At 40.5% G+C, this 18,914-nt stretch overlaps 1 protein-coding gene and 1 long non-coding RNA gene across 2 annotated transcripts in view; one reads left to right on the top strand and one right to left on the bottom strand.

Annotated features, from left to right (window-relative positions):
- PRKCH (protein kinase C eta) overlaps positions 1-17,474 on the top strand; it is a 367,851-nt gene extending 350,377 nt beyond the window's left edge. The window contains exon 13 of the mRNA XM_040226314.1: positions 16,347-17,474. Coding sequence (XP_040082248.1) covers positions 16,347-16,361 — 15 coding nt within the window. The 3' untranslated portion in view covers positions 16,362-17,474. The remainder of the gene's footprint in view (positions 1-16,346) is intronic.
- The window catches only part of LOC120852851, a 128,356-nt gene that overhangs the window by 17,382 nt on the left and 92,060 nt on the right, over positions 1-18,914 (bottom strand). Inside the window, exons 2-3 of the long non-coding RNA XR_005718670.1 lie at positions 4,899-5,147; positions 2,087-2,173 (exon numbers count right to left, since the gene is read on the bottom strand). This is a non-coding gene — a long non-coding RNA (uncharacterized LOC120852851). The remainder of the gene's footprint in view (positions 1-2,086; positions 2,174-4,898; positions 5,148-18,914) is intronic.

The following is an 18,914-nucleotide window of genomic DNA, read 5'->3' as shown; positions in this document are numbered from 1 at the left end:
ACCTTGTCTAAAAACCATAGAGTTTTGGCCCTCTACTCTTTTCTCCAGTTCACTCCTAGGGCCTGGCCACACCAGAAGAAAGGTCAAGTGTGACAAGTGACTCAAAGTCAGTACTGCAGTCTAATAACCACAACCATTATGAATTTGCTGTAGATTCTTTATCACCATTCTAATATTCAAACATAAAGACTCTGAGGTCCCAAAGACATTCAAACAGCTTGAGGTGGGCAGAGCTTCTAGGCTGCTATGTACAGAAAACTCTGGTCTTCTGCTTTATTGACTATGTCAAAGCCTTTGACTGTGTGGATCACAATATATTGTGGAAAATTATTCAAGAGATGGGAATACCAGACCACCTGACCTGCCTTCTGAGAAATCTGTATGCAGGTCAAGAAGCAACAGTTAGAATTGGACATGGAACAACAGACTGGTTCCAAATAGGGAAAAGAGTACATCAAGGCTGTATATTGTCACCCTGCTTATTTAACTTATATACAGAGTACATCATGAGAAATGCTGGACTAGATGAAGCACAAGCTGGAATCAAGATTGCCAGGAAAAGTATCAATAACCTCAGATATGCAGATGACACCACCCTTATGGCAGAAAGTGAAGAAGAACTAAAGAGCCTCTTGATGAGAATGAAAGAGAAGAGTGAAAAAGTTGGCTTAAAACTCAACATTCAGAAAACTAAGATCATGGCATCTGGTCTCATCACTTCATGCCAAATAGATGGGGAAACAGTGGAAACGATGACAGACTTTATGCTTTTGGGCTCCAAATCACTGCAGATGGTGACTGCAGCCATGAAATTAAAAGCCGCTTGCTCCTTGGAAGAAAAGTTATGGCTAACCTAGACAGCATATTGAAAAGCAGAGACATTACTTTGCCAGCAAAGGTCCGTCTAGTCAAAGCTATGGTTTTTACAGTGGTCAAGTATGGATGTGAGAGTTGGACTATAAAGAAAGCTGAGCACCGAAGAATTGATGCTTTTGAGCTGTGGTGTTGGAGAAGACTCTTGAGAGTCCCTTGGACTGTAAGGAGATCTAATCAGCCAATCCTAAAGGAAATCAGTCCTGAATATTCATTGGAAGGACTGATGCTGAAGCTGAAACTCCAATACTTTGGCCACTTGATGTAAAGAACTGACGCATTTGAAAAGATCCTGATGTTGGTAAAGATTGAAGGCAGGAGGAGAAGGCAACAACAGTGGATGAGATGGTTGGATGGCATCACCAACTCAATGGACATGAGTTTGAGTAAACTCTGGGAGTTGGTGATGGACAGGGAGGCCTGGCGTGCTACAGTCCATGGGGTCACAAATAGTCAGACACAACTGAGTAACTCTGAACTGAACCTATTCCATTTTGTCCCCAAAGTATCATACCTGAGAACAACAATGTTCTCTTCAACTTCCTGGAAGACCTGACTCTCATTTCTGAGAAATATAAGTACATAGACATATGTCACCATTTATGATTTTACAGTATTAGGGAGGTTCATGTCTCAATCAACCCAACTTCCATCTTTTGCAAGCATTCGTTTTACACTCTACCTCTTCCAAAAGGATTTGCATTTGCTCCATCTCCTCATTGATAACTACAATCTTGTTAGTTTATTTATTAATTTTCTTTATGATCCAATAATCTCTACATAATTACTACAGGCAATTGCCAGGTCAGAGATGCAAAATGAAGTCAGGATCTTGGCAAGACAATGTCATGCACAAGATAAAGTTTTGGGATGGGGTGTGAAGGAAGAATCAAGAGAAAATGGAGGATGCTCTATAGAGAAAATGGAACAGACGATAGAGACAGGAAACTACAAAAGTCAAGAAACAGAGTCTTTGTAGTTCTCAAGGGGGATGACTTGACCTTATCATATGTCCTTTGTTTTTCAGTTTCCCTGTACCATTTCAATCAGCCCTCTTTTCATTCAACATCTGAGTTTCTATTCTTTGAAACCAAATAGTCCCTCGAGATCACAAAAATCCCTGTTCAACAGACCTTCTAGTATAACTCCAGTCTAGGTGAGTGTATCAGTAAGACTCTCAACAGCAAACAGATGGAACACTCAACCTGAAGACTTACCAAGGTGTGGGGTATTGGTAGAGCCATAGGGGACAGTACAGAAACCCAAGGTTGGTAATTGCACAGCATTTACCACACTGTACCTGAAAGCACAAAGGAAGGGAATGGTTGTGCCGTGCTCAGTCTCTCGGTTGTGTCCAACTCTTTGCAACCCCATGGACTGTAGCCCACCAGGCTCCTCTGTCCATGGGGATTCTCCAGGCAAGAATACTGGAATGGGTTGCCATACCTTTCTCCAGGGGTTCTTCCTGACCCAGGAATTGAACCAGGGTCTCCTGCATTGCAGGCAGATTCTTTACCAGCTGAGCCACCAGGAAAGCCCAGGGGAATGATTGCTAAGCTGCTAAGTCACTTCAGTCGTGTCTGACTCTGTGCGATCCCATAGATGGCAGCCCACCAGGCTCCCCTGTCCCTGGGATTCTCCAGGCAAGAACACTGGAATGGGTTGCCATTTCCTTCTCCAATGCATGAAAGTGAAAAGTGAAAGGGAAGTTGCTCAGTCGTGTCCGACCCTTAGCATGGACTGCAGCCTACCAGGCTCCTCCATCCATGGGAATTTCCAGGCAAGAGTACTGGAGTGGGGTGCCATTGCCTTCTCGGAAGGGAATGATTACTGGAACTCAAAAGGAGAGGGTCCAAAGCAGAGAAACACCTTTCAAAGTGTGCACCTTGAGGAGCAGTGATAGGTCAAGGAACACAGCTAGCCCGAGGCAACCTCTCAGAGAGGGAATCAGGGAAAATGTATCCTGACCTCACTTTTCTGCTTCCAACACTCTATTCGTGTTCCCCATTGGCCAAGCTCTACCCGAAGCCAGAGAGCAAGGAAACCTATCAGTGTTGTCCATAAAGCTCACTGTCCCGGGATAGAGATGTCTGCTTCATTGATGTCTATGTTGATCTGAATAAATTTCTGAATGCAATTTCCTAGGAAGTAGTTAAACCTCCCATACTCACAGTTCTGGGCGAGAAAGCACTATCTGTCTGGAAGGTGGGGTGCAAGTCCTGCCTAGTCAAAATGCATGTACACCAGACCTCCCAGAGCATCCTTCCAGCCCAGCAAGGCCAGGGGCCACACCTCACCCATCTGCAGTCTGCCTCTGGTGTGTATATGTCTGCCTGGAAGGAGAAGCCTGCCTGAAAAAGGGAGCCGTGGGCAGTAACGAGAAGTGGCAGCTGAGTGTGAAATCCTGCCACTGGCTAGCGGCAACTGAAAACAAGGCCGAAAATAGCTCAGGCAGAATCCCGGCTTCAGGACAGGGAGAGAAACTGCTTTTATCAAGAGATGTCCTTTAAAGCCATTTAGAGAACATGTGGAAATGGTATTGTTGTGTTATTTTTATTCCAAACATCCATTCCCAAAGGAAACCTGAGCCACAATGCCTTTCTGGATCTCCAGGGAAAATGGGACTCTTCTATTGGTGTGGAGAAAGCTACGTAGAAGGACTCAGCAGATGACAGTTTACAAGAACCAGGGTCCAGGACAAAGCTGAATGTGAAACATGAAGAGAAAATGCCGTCTCATTCTCAAAACTCCTTAGTGTTTCTTCTCGTGGAGTAGAAAAGTATCTCTTTCAATTTTATCACCCAATCTTTCTAAAGTAGATCATGTTTTCAGTTGTTGAATTCATTCTATGAAATCCAATGTGACTGCCAAAGGAATAACTGTATTTTCTTCACTATCTTTATCAGCCTCTCACAACTGCTCCCTGAAAATCTTGAAAAATTCTATTAAATATTGATATTTGTGCTATTTTCATCACAAAAGCACTATCACAAGCCTCAACGTGATCACTGATTCCAGAGTGTACATTCTAAATCAAGATAATTTGATAGACTGGTATTGAGTTTTTTCTGTGCGTTAGACGCTCAGAATACTAAGATGAGTTTTAAATGACCTGACCTTCAAGGAAATGGACACATAAACATAGGGTTATAGTATAGTATAATAAGTAAACTTATTTTATAAAAAGTGAGGTCACTGTATAACAGAAGGTAGGTAAATATGGAAGGGCATTCCAAGCAAAAGGAAGTGTATGTGCAAAGGATAAGAGGCCTGAAAAAGCAAATTGTGTCTTCAGAACTAGCAACAAGTTGGCCCTGCTGAACCTCACCCACTCAGGGGAGAGGGGAGGAAGGCAGACACCAGGCAGTTAGCAAAGGATGATCAGCAGGGGTGCATGCTAAGTAGTCTAAAACAGCATTTGCAAATGGTTTCTCTTCTGTTTTTATTGGGCTTCCCAGATGGCAGTAGTGGTAAAGAACCCACCACCAGTGCAGGAGACATAAGAGACACAGGTTCCATCTCTGGGTCGGGAGGATCCCCTGGAGGAAAGCATGGCAACCCAGTCCAGTATTCTTGCCTGGAAAACCCCATGGACAGAGAAGTCTGGTAGGCTACGGTCCAAGGGGTCACAAAGAGTCCGACATGACTGAAGCAATTTAATTACATTTAATAATTAAATCAGAGTGTCTCTCCCTATAAAAGTTTCATCTCAGTTCTCTTCTAAGTGGGAGGGAATATGGCACTAATTTCATCATGCTGTGAGTTGACCATCGCCTGTGTGCCCCCAGGGGCACAAGTCACTTAAGATAACATGGTCTTTCCTAGAGTCCTGGTAAGGAAAGGAAGTACTGCTACCAGGCTACACAGAAACAGCAAAGGATAACTTAAAGCAGAAGTGTGAGATGGTCACATTTCCATTTAGCAAGATCCCCATGACAGCACTGTGGATACTGGGCTGTTTTGAATGGTGAGAGGCACAATGTGTCCTAAAGCTGTTGTAACAAATACCACAGATAGAAACTTACTCTCTCAGAGTTCTGCAGGCCAGAAGTCCAAAACCAAGGTGTGGATGTGGCTGCACTCCCTCCGGAGGCTCTCTGGGAGAATCCTTTGCCTCTTCTAGCTTCCTGTGGCTGTTGTTAGTCCTTGGTTTGGCTTGTGGCCATATCACTTCAATCTCTGCCTCTGTCTTCATATCACCTTCTCCTCTCTCTTGTTTGTCTTTTCCTCTTCTGTCTCTTGTAAAGAAACTTGTCACCGCGTTTAGGCCCCACCTGGGGAATGCAGGTTGACTCATCTCAAGATCCTTAACTCAGTTATGTCTGCAAATTTGGACTTAAACATGTCATTCCACCCACTTCACAGAAGAATCCTATTTCTCAACCTATGATCAACAGACAAGCTGCCTTAGGATCTCCAGGAATGCTGCCCTCTGTCCTTTGCAAAATGCTGGACTAAAGACATGGACTCAGTAAGGAGATAGCAGCAGCCATGAGGATGACCTTGTGGTATGGGTGTGCGAGCTAGAATTAGAATGATCAACACTCAGTGGTGACTTGAAAGTGAAGGGGAGGAGGATGAAGGTGAACATACTGACTCCCGGATATCTGGGAGTCACAGGGCCTCCCAAAAAGACAGGAATACAGACAGAAAATGTAGAATCCCAGCCATCTCTGGGCTTGTAAGGACTAGTAAGATCATTTGTCCAGCCCTTCAGAATTTTCCTTTTTGTTTTCTTTAACAAACAATCCTGCAGCTTCTGTTCAAGCAAGTTGCTTTGCACAGTCTGATTTCATTGTTGACTGTTTCTTTCATGAGCTTGTAAACTGAATGCAAGAAGAGGCCATGATTATTGGGCTCTCTGTTGTTTCCCCAGCATCTAACTGAGTGTCTGGCATATAGAAGATGCTCAATACATATTTCTGAAGGAACAGATGAATGAACAAGTCCAGTGACTGGAAGATGTGGGGACTAAGAATTGGCATGGGCAAGACTAATCAAGGGTTATTACAGTGGCTACTCTTCAATTTCAAGCAACTATACTTGTAAATTCTTCCATGTGCAGTCACTTATTTTGTTCCCCACAATGAGCCTAAGGCTTCTTCTACATGAAGATTTCTTTCAAATATTTTGAAGAGAATTTTTGTGTCCCTTGAGATTTTTTCTCCTTGGCTGAATGTGTTCATCTTCTTTGACCACATGGCCTGTTTTAGAACTCTACTACCTTTTCCTTGTTCTCCTTTCACATTCTTGACTATTTGTGAGTGTCCACTGAGTTCTCTGCACCAGGGTTGTATAGTCAGTAGGACGCAATAGTCACAGTCCGATTTATCCTTGTCTCTCTAAAGTTATTAAAGATAGCAATCCCCAGAACTAAGAGAAGCAGATACCATACCCTTCGTACTAGATATGTGCTTTTTACTACTATATCTAAATAAGAGTTTATTTTCTTTCACTTGCTCTTTTGCAGCACTAGACATGATGTTCCCTATTGTCTGTACCACCATGCGCCATGAATGAAGTGGTTTCTCTTTTGGGTACAAGGATGTCTTAGTCTGCTGTGGCTACTATCACAAAATAGACTGAGTGACTTAACAGAAGAGTAGTTCTGTTAGTTTTGAATCCTGTGACATTTGTCATCAGCATGCCAACATGGTTGGGTTCTGGTGAGATCCCACTTCCTGATCTATGGATGGCCACCTTCTTTCCCTGTCCTTGTATGGCAGAGACAGAGATCATTCTTCTCATGTCTGTTCTTATAATGACACTAATCCACTCACAAGGATGCTAACCTCATGCCTTAATTACTTCCCCAAAGCCCCACCTAAAAATACCATCATATTGGAGGTTAGGAGTTCAACATTGGAATGTTGGGGCAACTCAAACATTAGTTCCATAGCATTGAGCACACATAGAATTTGAAGTACACTCAACATTCAACACTAGAACCTTCCATCTCTTGCAAAATATGTAATTACACCCTGTAAAATGGTAGTGCAATGAACAGAAATGAGGCCCAGCAACCTGGAGGGGCAGGGTATCTTTTCAGTCATCTGTGAGAAGCAGATGCTGTGTCAAGCCAGGGAGAGGAACCAGCTTCTTGGGGGCTCAGGTTACATCTTGTGTTCTAGGAAGCACATCAGAGTCATATACAGAGTGAAGCCAAAGTCATTTTTTTTTTCTGTTCTATAGTTTTACATGTTTTTTTTTTCTATTTTTATGATAATGAAATAAACTTTAAATAAAACAAAAAGAATTCAGCCAAACTACTGGAACAGTTGCAATGAAAGAAGATTCCCTTTAGTTAAATTCTTTTTATTTTATTGCAAGTTTATTTCTAATTGTTCACTAATGAAGCTCCAAGCTTCAGAAAGGATATTCTCCTTTAAGGGAACACAGATGTTTGACTTAAAACTCTATTTTTGTGACATTTCAATATTGGTATCCTCATACTTTACTAATGAAATTATAAGAAAACAAAATCTGCTTGTCCTACAGCAATTTGGCTGCAGTTCAAAAACTTTTTCATTAACATGAAATAATATGTTATGCAAATCCAATTGCAGGAGAATTAACCACACTTACCAAATAGTCATCTGTGATCCAAAATGAAGAAGAAGCTATAGGGAAACAATACCAGCAAATGGACAGTAGCAAGAGATTCTAAGGAATGTCCACATACCTCTGTTGTGGTCATTTCTGGGTCTATTTTGATGTTTTCAAGTAAAAGTCTGAAATCTTGTACCTCATTTTTTGGTGTGAAATGGTGTTTATTTGCCTTTTATTGTACTTCAAGAATAGTTGAAGTAAATAAATGCAGGTTGTTTGCATTTATAAGCCTTTAGGTTTGTCAATTAGAGCTAATCCATTGGAGTTACAGCCAAGAGACAATGGTTAGAAAGAAAGCAAAGGTACCAATAAAGATTTAGTGAAAGGCTGGGGTCTTTTTGGTTGTTTTAATTTGCCTGGGTCTTTCACTTTGAATTAAAACATGTAGTCAGCCAGAGCACTTGGCTCTAGAACAGTTTCCATTCCCCAAATGCTGTTGGATTGTCTGTTCCCCAGCACCAAGCCCAAGACCAGGTACAGAGTAAGTGCAGAATATCTGTAGAATGAATAAAACAAGTGAAATAAGGAACAAAAATTTCAACACTTCCTGAGTTTCCCAATAGAAGTACACAGGTCAGTAAACACGTCTAAGTTCTGACACCAATATTCCAGGGACAAAGATTTGGCCCACCCAACAGAAAGCTATCCTTCACACGACAAACTGAACACTAAATGAATTGATCATTATTCTTCCTTTCTAATGATACTAGGATATAATTAACATTTAGTCTTTATAAAGATATCTGCATATTTAAAATTTTCTGTTGTGTGTAGAATGTAATTTTATCTACAAATGGTTTCCAAACTAGACTGTGACATTGACCAGTTGGTTAATTCAAGTGCGTTCAACTGATCTCAATCATTGCAGGTGATTTGGAAATTCAGTGATACTCTTTGATAGTTCCAGTCACGTCCCACACATACATCTATCTCGTCCAAGCCAAGAAGATTGCAGCAAAGGTGTGTGTGTGTGAAAGTGCTTGTGTATTTTTTTGGTTTATTTTACTAATATTAATCTCTGTCCTAGAGGAATTTTGCACCTTCATTTGTTTACATAAGCAAACAAGTAATCATAGAAAGTCAACCTGGCCATATTCAACTCAGAATAGATCTGAGTGTATCTTGAAATAACATTCTTCTTCAAGTTTTCTTAGTAGCTTCCAGCATGCTCAAGGATTGCCAGGGTATGATTAACCCTCTTAGTTCAGTTCCCATCATTATGCAATGCATTTTAAAATGCAGGAACAAATAAATGATGTCACAGAGACAAAAACCCTGCAGGTAAAAACTAGCATAAGCAGATAAGCATTCTCTGGCTGGGATACAGAGCTCTAAAACCTCTAAAAATAATTAAACCTTACTCTGAAAACACTATGTATCTGATGTGAACTGCCCAAACTTGTTTCTGAATAGATTCACTTTATGTCCACCGACGGGTTTCTTTCGACATTTTAAATTTATTCATAGTTTTAATATACTAAATTCATGTTCATGCAGTTTAATCATGAATCATTGAACTACTTTAATGCTTAGTCCATTCATTGATCTGAGAGCCTGTACCTTAAAATGTTCTTTTCTTCCATTTAAAGATAAAAAAAAGACTATTTCTGCCAATGGCTATTGGATCACACCATTTAACTAAAATCAGATTCCTTGCTTACCATGAATACATACATGGTAAGATGGTTTCCTTAATTGACTGGTTTAGATCAATGAGTTGGTGTTGATGAGGTCCTCATATTGGCTAGGGAGCAGAAAAATGAAGTTGGGTGTTAACTCATCTCTACTGGAGGAAGCATGGGATTAGGAATCAACAGATTTGTAGTTAATCTTGGCTGAGCCTTCAAACAGCAGCATAACTTGGCTAAAGGAGGATACCACTCTTGCTGCTGCTGCTAAGTTGCTTCAGTCGTGTCTGACTCTGTGCGACCCCATAGACGGCAGGTAGCCCTCCAGGCTCCTCCGTCCCTGGGATTCTCCAGGCAAGAACACTGAAGTGAGTTGCCATTTCCTTCTCCAATGCATGCATGTATGCTAAGTTGCTTCAGTCGTGTCTGACTCTGTGTGACTCCATAGACAGCAGCCCACCAGGCTCCTCCATCCACAGAATTCTCCAGGCAAGAACACTGGAGCGGGTCGCCATTTCCTTCTCCACTCTTGAGCCTCATTAAATTCTCACGACATGTTGAGGTAGGCTTAGGTAGGCACTCCTGGTATCCCCTATTACAGGAGAAAGGAATTAGATATTTGCCCAGACTCAAGTCAGAGGTTAGAGGCAGAGCCAGGATTCTCCCTTGAACACGTTGGCTACTGTACTGTGATCATGGATGTAAAGAAACATTTTAGAAAACTATTTATTTACTTATCCTGGCTGTGCTGGATCTTAGCTGTGGCATGTGGGGTCTTTGTTATGGCATAGGGGTACCTTTTAGCTGCTGCATGCATGTGGGATCTAGTTCCCTGACCAGGGATTGAACCCAGGCCCCCTGTATTGGGACCTGAAAGTCTTACCCACTCTACCACCAGAGAAGTCCCCATAAAAGGACTTTTAAAAATATAAAGAATGATTATTCTGACATAAGGAAAGTTCAGTAACCATGTTCATGTGCCAAAAATTGGAATGGGTGTGGAAGGAATACACAGCTGATGGTGACGATGATGGATGGTTTTAGGGGTAATCACCATTTGATTTTGGAGTAGGAAATGGTAACCCACTCCAGTATTCTTGCCTGGAAAATTCCATGGATAGAGGAGGCTGACGGGCTACAGTCCATGGGGTCACAAAGAGTCGGACATGACTGAGCAACTGAACACATAGGTACCACTTGATTTTAAGGAGTAGCACGTGTTGGTTAAATGAGGCAGTTAAGCTAAACATAGTCTTACTGTATCATTCAGCAGTTGCACTCCTAGCTATTCACTCAACTGATTCGAGAATTTATGTTCAAAGAAAAACTTCCATAAGAATATTCACAGTGACTTTATCATCACCAAAAACTGAAAGCAATAAATATGCCCTTCAGTGAGTGAACGAGTAAACAAACTGTGGTACATCCATGCAATGGATATCATTCAGAGATAACATGAAATGAGCTATCAAGTTACAAAGGGCATGGGATGAATTTTAAATGTATAGTGCTAAGTGAAAAGAGCCAGTCTGAAAAGGCTGGCTATATGATTCCAGTTTTCTGACATTCTAGAAAAGGCAAAACCATAGAGATAGTAAAAACATCAGTGATTTCTAAGGAAGAAGGGAGAAAGAGTTAAGTAGATTAAGCACAGGCAATTTCTTGGGGTGATGAAACTAATCTGTATGATACTATAATTATAAAGGCATGACATTATGCATGTGTCAAAACCCAAAAATCTTCACAGCACAAAGGCTGAACTTTAATGTATGCAAACTTAAAAATTAGTTTAGGAAGTTGAGGGCTTCCCTGGTGGTTCAGACAGTAAAGAATCTGCCTGCAATGTGAGAGACCTGGGTTCGATTGCTGGGTTGGAAAGATCCCCTGGAGAAAGGAATGGCTACCCATTCCAGTATTCTTTCCTGAAGAATTCTGTGGACAGAGGAGCCTGGAGGGCTACAGTCCATAAGGTCACAAAGAGTTGGACACGACTGAAGTGACTTAACAGGCACACATGCACGTATATTCAGGGATTAGTATACACAAGTATATTTCCTTGTTCTCTCACCTGAGAGAGCCCAGAAGTAATGACATCCCAGTAGCAAGGAGCATGCCTAGTGGCCAGATCTTGGTTTCTAATACCACGTGCCAAGAAAAGGAACCAGGGCTCCTCAGAGAAATAGGGCCCTACAATATGGTTCTAGGACTAGGTCAGGAAAGACACAAAATGGTCTTGGAGCAACTTGTAGTTCGAGAAAGTTAGGAGGTATTAAAACACAAACACTCACACACACACACATACACACACACACTGACAGGAGGATGCCGAAGTCATACAAGAGCCAACTGTAAGAGCCCCCAGTGGCCAAATCTGGAAACGAGCAAAAAAATAGAAACATAGTGTTAGACTAATATAACCCAATGTATAACAATAGACACCTATGAGTCCATACTAATATAAATGATTGAATAAATAAATAAATGGGGCAAAGAGACAAATCTCTCATGCAGAAGAATTCCTAGTAGTTTATGTAGATGCCACACCCACAAGGAGGTGGAACCTCTTTAGTGTTGACGATGCATCATGACTTCCTTACAAAGAGTATGGTATAAGGGGACATAAACATGCCTATGGCTGATTCATGTTGATGTTTGGCAGAAACCAACACAATTCTGTATAGAATCCTTCCATTAAAAACATATATAAATTTTAAAAAAGAATACAGTATGGGAGGAGCTTAACCCTGGAGAAACATAAACTAATCAAACAAACCAGGTGATTGAGATGGTGTTGACCAGCTGCAATAGGTCATATTGATAGAATGGACCTTGCTATGATATGATGCAAGTGATCTTTGTTGTGGTCTTCCTCAAAAATCAATCACACAGTCTAATCATTAGAAAAACATCAGATGAATCTAAATTAAGTCACGTGCTACCAAATACTTGGCCAGTACGCCTTAAAAACAAATTAACTCTGGAAAAATTCTCACAACCAGAAGACTAAGATACAAGTAGATGTAATATGGTGTCCTGGATGAGATCCTAGAATAGAAAAAGGATATTAGGTAAATAGCAAGGAAATCTGAGTACATTCATAACTTTAGTTAATAATAATATATCAATATTGATCCATTCAAAATTATAACAAATGTAGCATACTAAATAAGTTAATAATAAGAGAAACTGAGTATGGAGTGTATGGGAACTCTGTACTATTTGTACTGTGTTTATGATATCTGGAAGATACTGCTTCTCACACCATAAATAATATTTCAATGTGAGGATAAAAGGTGTAATCAGACACAACTCAGTAAAAACAATCAATTTATCTCCTTGGATGTAATGATAGTAGTCACAACTACTTCCTACAGAAGAATATAGATGTTAGAAAGGGATTTTTAAATGCAGAAGTATATTTAATTTATTGACTTAAATAAACAATATTCATTTTTGGATAGTTGCCAAGGGCAAGGTACTATATTTAGCTGTGTAACTAGCCATCCTCAGAACTGCTACTATTAGAAGTTCAGTGCCTAACTAGAGTATCCTTTTCTTGGAGAGGGCTTATTAATTGACTTATTTTACAATGAAACCTATCACAGCCAGGGTGTAACTGTTTTTCAGCCCTTCCAGCAACCCGGTGAGACGCTGAGCTGATGGATGCTTGCAGCAGGAGTTATGGAAAGGAGTGTTTGAGCTTCTGTATTGTTCTTGGCCCTACAATATGATCAGTGAAGAAACTCGAGTTTTCCCCATTCCCAGCCCTGTAAAACAAGATCAGATGAGTAAGTGTGAGTTGTGAGTTGAAAAGAAAGCATGTGCAGTTATCACTGCCTTACCTTACCCTTGCTTGGAAGTAGGTCTGAGAGGAAGATGGCAAAATAAGGGCAACAACTAACACATGCTGCATATAAATCCTGTGTCAGGCACGGTGCCAGGTTCTATATTGGTGGTCAGTGCTCATAAAACTGTGGGCAGTAAAGTCTTATTCTTAAGGTTTGAAGGGGGCCCAATAAATTCCACTCCTATTTACAACTTTAATTCTCAACAAATTGAGATATAAGACCAATGAGTGACAGATGGAGATAAAAGCACTGCTGTGACTGATAAAGTCTCTCTTACAGTGCTGGAGAGAGAGGCAGTTAGTACAAACATTTTGGAAAATTAAAGCTGAACAAATGCATACTTCGTATGCATTTCATGCTAAGTCACTTCAGTCGTATCCTACTCTGTGGGACCCTATGAACTCTAGCCAGCAAGGCTCCTCTGTCCATAGGATTCTCCATGCAAGAACACTGGAGTGGGTTGCTGTGTCCTTCTCCATATGTATACTTTATGCCTCAGCAATCCACTCATTGAAATATAACCACTAAAATGTGTATGTACATATTCAGTGAAAGATAGATTCCAGAATGTACATAATAGCACTATTTGTAAAACTGAAAAATACCCAAGTGCCCAACAACAGTAGAATAGATAAATAGATCTTGGTATATTCTTGCAATGGGTTATTATACAATGATAAGGAAGATTAAACTACAGCCAAATACAAAAGAGTATAAACAGTGTGACTCCATTTAAGTTAAATACAAAATAGGCAAAATGAATCTGTGGTTTTAGAAGTCAGGACAGATGTTGCCCTTGAGTAGGGTGTGAACAGTGACTGGGAGGGACCAGGCATGAGGCTTCCCAGGGTGCTTCTCTGTGTGTTTGGTTCTATTAATGATAGAGAGCTACACAAGTAAGCAGTTAACGTTTTATTATGTACATCATACTTTAATACAGAGAAGGCAATGACACCCCACTCCAGTACTCTTGCCTGGGAAATCCCATGGGTGGAGGAGCCTGGTAGGCTGCAGTCCATGGGGTCGCTAAGAGTCGGACACGACTGAGCGACTTCTCTTTCACTTTTCACTTTCCTGCATTGGAGAAGGAAATGGCAACCTACTCCAGTGTTCTTGCCTGGAGAATCCCAGGGATGGGGAAGCCTGGTGGGCTGCCATCTATGGGGTCGCACAGAGTCGGACATGACTGAAGTGACTTAGCAGCAGTAGCATACTTTAATAGAAAGTTTTCTTTAATCCTCTCTTGCTCCCACCTCCCTATCTAGCTACCACTTCATTCCTCTCCTTTTTAAAACAAAGCAAATTTTTAAAAGTACTTTTTTTAATATGGACCATTTACAATATTGCTTCTGTTTCATGTTTTGGTTTTCTGGCCTCGAGGCATATGGGACCTTAGCTGCCCAACCAGGGATTGAACTCATACCCCCTGCATTAGGAGGCAAAGTCTTCACCACTGGGCTTCCCCGGTGGCAAAGAATTCACCTGCAATGCAGGAGATACAGGAGACATGGGTTCGATCCCTGGGTTGGGAAGATCCCCTGGAGAAGGAAATGGCTACCCACTGCAGTATTCTTGCCTGGAGAATTCCATGGACAGAGGAGTCTGGAGGGATACAGTCCATGGGGTTGCAAAAGAGTCGGACACAAATGAGCGATTAACACTTTCACCACTGGACCACCAGGGAAGTTCCCAAAGCAAACATGTTTGAAAGAACTGTCTTTCTTCAATGTCTCCATTCTCTCTTGGACCTGCTCCAACAAGGATTTTTGCCCTAGACTCTCTATAGCTCCTCTTATAAAGATTAATGATGACTTATATATGGCTAAATTCAATTGCCAACTTGCCTCATCTTACTAATCAGCAACATTCTATACAAATGATTATTGTCTATATTTACCTGGTTCCACACTCCCTCTCACTCCCCTCTCTAGGTAAACTCATCAAGTCACATAGTTTTAAATACTATGTATATCTTTATGATTCCCAGACTTTTATATCTTTTGCCCAAATCTCTCCTTGGCACACCTAACTTGTATATCCCATTGCTTACTCAACATCTCCATTTGGAGATCTAATGTGTGCTGTGCTTATTTGCTCAGTCATGTCTAACTCTTTTCGACCCCATGGACTATAGTTCACCAGGCTCCTCTGTGGGGATTCTCCAGGCAAGAATACTGGAGTGGGTTGCCATGCCCTACTCCAGGGGATCTTCTCAACCCCGGATTGAACCCAGGTCTCCCCTGCATTGCAGGCAGATTCTTTACTGTCTGAGCTACCAGGGAGATCTAATAAACATCTAAAAAGTCTGATATCCCCCGAATCTGCTCCTCCTCCCACATTCTTCTCCTGTTCACAACACTTCTCAGCTCTATTGCATCCTTCCAGCTGCACAACCCCCAAATCTTGGAATGATCCTAGATACTTCTCTTTTTTCTTACATATCTAATTCATGAACCAGAACTGTTAGTTTTACACTAAAAATACACTTAGAATTTGTACACTTTTCATTACCTCCACTGGTACCATTCTGGTTCAAATCATTATTTCTTACCTCCTTACCTCTCATTCTCCTAAATGCTTCCCTTTTGCCTCTCACTTCCTCACCCCTTGTTTCTGTACTTACTACCCTACAATTGATTTTCTACACAAAGGATCCTGAGAAATAATAATTCAAATCATGTCCTTTGTTGCTCCAAACCCTCCTCGTGGTTTCCACCTCACTCAGAATAAAAGACAAATTCCAAATTATGCTCTTTTAAGCTCTGCATAATCTGACCTCACTTTCTCTCCCAGATCTCATCTCATGCAACCTTCCCCTGCTTCAGCCACCCTGGATTTTTTGTAGTTCTTCATATAGTCCATCTATCCCCCTGCCCCTGTGCATTTGCACTGGCTGTATCCTCGCTCTAGAATGCCCTTCTCCCAAAGTACACATGATCTGCATTTTTATTTTCTTCAGTCTTTACTCAAACGTCACCTTTTTAAAAAGCATTTCTGTGCCAACTTGTCTAAAATTTCACATACTTATCCCTCTTTTCTGCATTTGTTTTTCCTCCTTGGCACTTATCACCCTCATATGTGAACGTTAATTTGTTCATTTCTTTATTGATTCGTTAGTTGTCCTTCCACCACTAAATTTCGAGCTCTGTGAAGACAGGCATTTTCAGCTGTTTCATCTCTTTGTGCTCCAAACCCAAGACATCATTAGAACATATCGATTCAATAACTAACTGCATGTGGCATTGCAAGTCTTACCATAAACTATATCCCTCTTCTGGTATAGTGTTCCCTGAGAGTCTGTTTTCTCTCACAGAAAAAGCTTTGTTTATTTTTATGATTCAACCAAATTTACCACTAGTTTCTCTGGGATTACTGGTATGTCTTTCAGGATCCTGAGGAATAAGCTTCGGAGTCGTGAACAGGGGAAGCTGAGCCAGACTGCAGTTCTCAACCTGATCCCATGGTCATACAGGTCTGCTGGCTCACGGGATCTGTCTGCTTGTCCACTGGAAGGCTCCAGAGCTGGTTCTTCTGCACGGCCTAGGACTGTAGCCCAACATGTCAAAACCATGAGACTGCCATCTGTTCAAGTTATGTAATTTGAGATCTGGAACAATTTTCAGTGTGGGATTTGCTGCCCAAATAGAATCATTTTCAGAAAGAAGATTAAGCTTTCTTTGCTGGAAAAAAGAGAAATTACCAGAAAAGTGATCATTTCACTGAGTATAAATAAACCTTGCTCCAGAATACAATAAATGAGAAAGACAAATTTGCTTCATCAATATTTCCTGTTTTAAAAATAAACACAAAGTAACACTTTAATTTTGTAAGTGCAAAATAATTCTTAATGGGAAATGGAATTATCCATTTAACAGATCTAAATTTTGTTTGGAGCATTTGCCTGCCCTATAAGACATTAAGCAGAATCAGGGGGTGAGGGAAGCCTTGATAAGCTTATTGATATTATAGAATATGGTCTTTCTTCCTAGGAGAGAATGTTACCTGATCCACCATTAGTGGGACAGAAGGCTTGATTTGTTTTTCTAACAGAACTTATGTGACCCACAGTTACCTTATATGACCAAAGGAAACCACTTATGAAATGACTGCCTGGAGTTAAGGATTAAAACTGCAGCTTTGTAGACTGGAATTTCTCTCACTAAATTTACTCACCTAAACAAGGCTTGATTCAATGCCCTAATTCTTACTGACTCCAAACTTTAATGAGCTGGGGACTTGAGTTAAACACCACTCATTTTTTTACATGGAACTAGCACTATTGTTTTGCCTGATTACAAAAACAGAAATTTTGTAATCATGGATTGGTTTTACTGGGGATAAAATCAGTCATCAAATTAAAGTATAACAAAAGAAGTGAAAATCACCAGGACATCTATAACCTGGGGGTTAAGAGGTCAATATGTTTTGCAGATTCTTCTGGGGTTTGTTTTGGATATGTAATGTCTCTTTTTTACAAAACTTAACTCATATAATAACTGAATTATATATGTATACATGTATACATATATAAAATATACATATATAATAAAATTATAACTGAATCACTTTACTATATGGCAGAAATTAATACAACATTGTAAATCAGCTATACTTCAGTAAAAATGCTCTCTCAAAAAAATAAGACAACAATGAAATCTGTCACATCTATTGTCTCTTCCTTTCATAGTGATTTCTCTGTAGCCTGCAGTGTTATTTGATAGCATTTTACCACAAAATTGGAGTCAATCCTCTTAAAACTTGCCTCTATTTTACCAACTAAGTTTATTCTAAAGTAAACAGAGTAAGTAATATTCTAAACCCTTTGTTGTCATTTTAACAACTAAGTTCACCATCTTGTATGGGCACAATTTGTGGTGTCCCTAAACAGTTATAATAGTGACTGATCACAGATTACCATAACAAATATAATAATAATAATAATAGAGTTTAGACTATTTCGAGAATTAACAAAATGTGACACAGACATGAACTGAGCACGTGCTGTTGGAAAATGGTGCTGACAGACTCGCCTGACCCAGGGCTGCTGCAAACCTTTAATTTGTAAGAAAAGTAAAAAGGCAATATCTACGAAGCCCAATAAAGCAAAGCACACTAAAATGAAGTATGCCTGTATTTTACTGCCTGTAGTCAGGCAGGGAAGAACTCTCTGATAAAGCAGACTTGAGTAAAAGCCAGTGAGAGAGAGAGCTCTCTAAGACTCTGGGGGAAGTCCTTTCTGCGGAAGGGAATAAATAGCAATTGTGAAGGTGCAGAGGCAGACGTGAGCTCTGAGCATTGGCAGGACAGCTCAAAGACCCCCAGCATCACAGCGTGGGATAATGCTGGGGGAGAGGACGTTGCAGAATCAGATTTGTCTTTTTCTAAGTTTCTTTCAATCCTTCCGATAACCTCAAAAAAATCTCAGTTTGATGCAAGTTTGTGTTTAATACTCCTCTCATGCAAAATGTGTTACTCTAACTTTTAACAAAAGGGATGACAGATTGGAAGATCACAGTGTTCTGGAGTGACACTATAAAATAGAATAATGTTGGATTTTATTTACATTCACGCTTACTATATATTATAGCAAGTAGTTTCCTGTTTATAAGAGTGATAAAATTTTCCTTTTGAATAGACATATTTAAGTTTTCAATTTACTCAACTTCAAGAAAAAGAAAATATTACATAAGAAATATATAAAGGGTATGTAGTTGGAAGTTGCAAAAATCATAAAGGGGACTGGCAAATGACGAAAGTTTGGGAAACAGTTCTAGGCCATCCAGCTAGCACCTGAACTCTCTAAACATGGATCTAAACCCACCAAAGCTCTTCTGTTTTCTAAGATGATTCAGTTCAGTTCAGTCACTCAGTAGTCTCCGACTCTTTGCGACCCCATGAATCGCAGCACGCCAGGCCTCCCTGTCCATCACCATCTCCTGGAGTTCACTCAGACTCA

The sequence above is a fragment of the Oryx dammah genome, unplaced genomic scaffold (assembly GCF_014754425.2).
Source record: "Oryx dammah isolate SB20612 unplaced genomic scaffold, SCBI_Odam_1.1 HiC_scaffold_26, whole genome shotgun sequence".
NCBI lineage: Eukaryota > Metazoa > Chordata > Mammalia > Artiodactyla > Bovidae > Oryx > Oryx dammah.
This window is presented reverse-complemented; position numbering and strand designations above follow the sequence as displayed.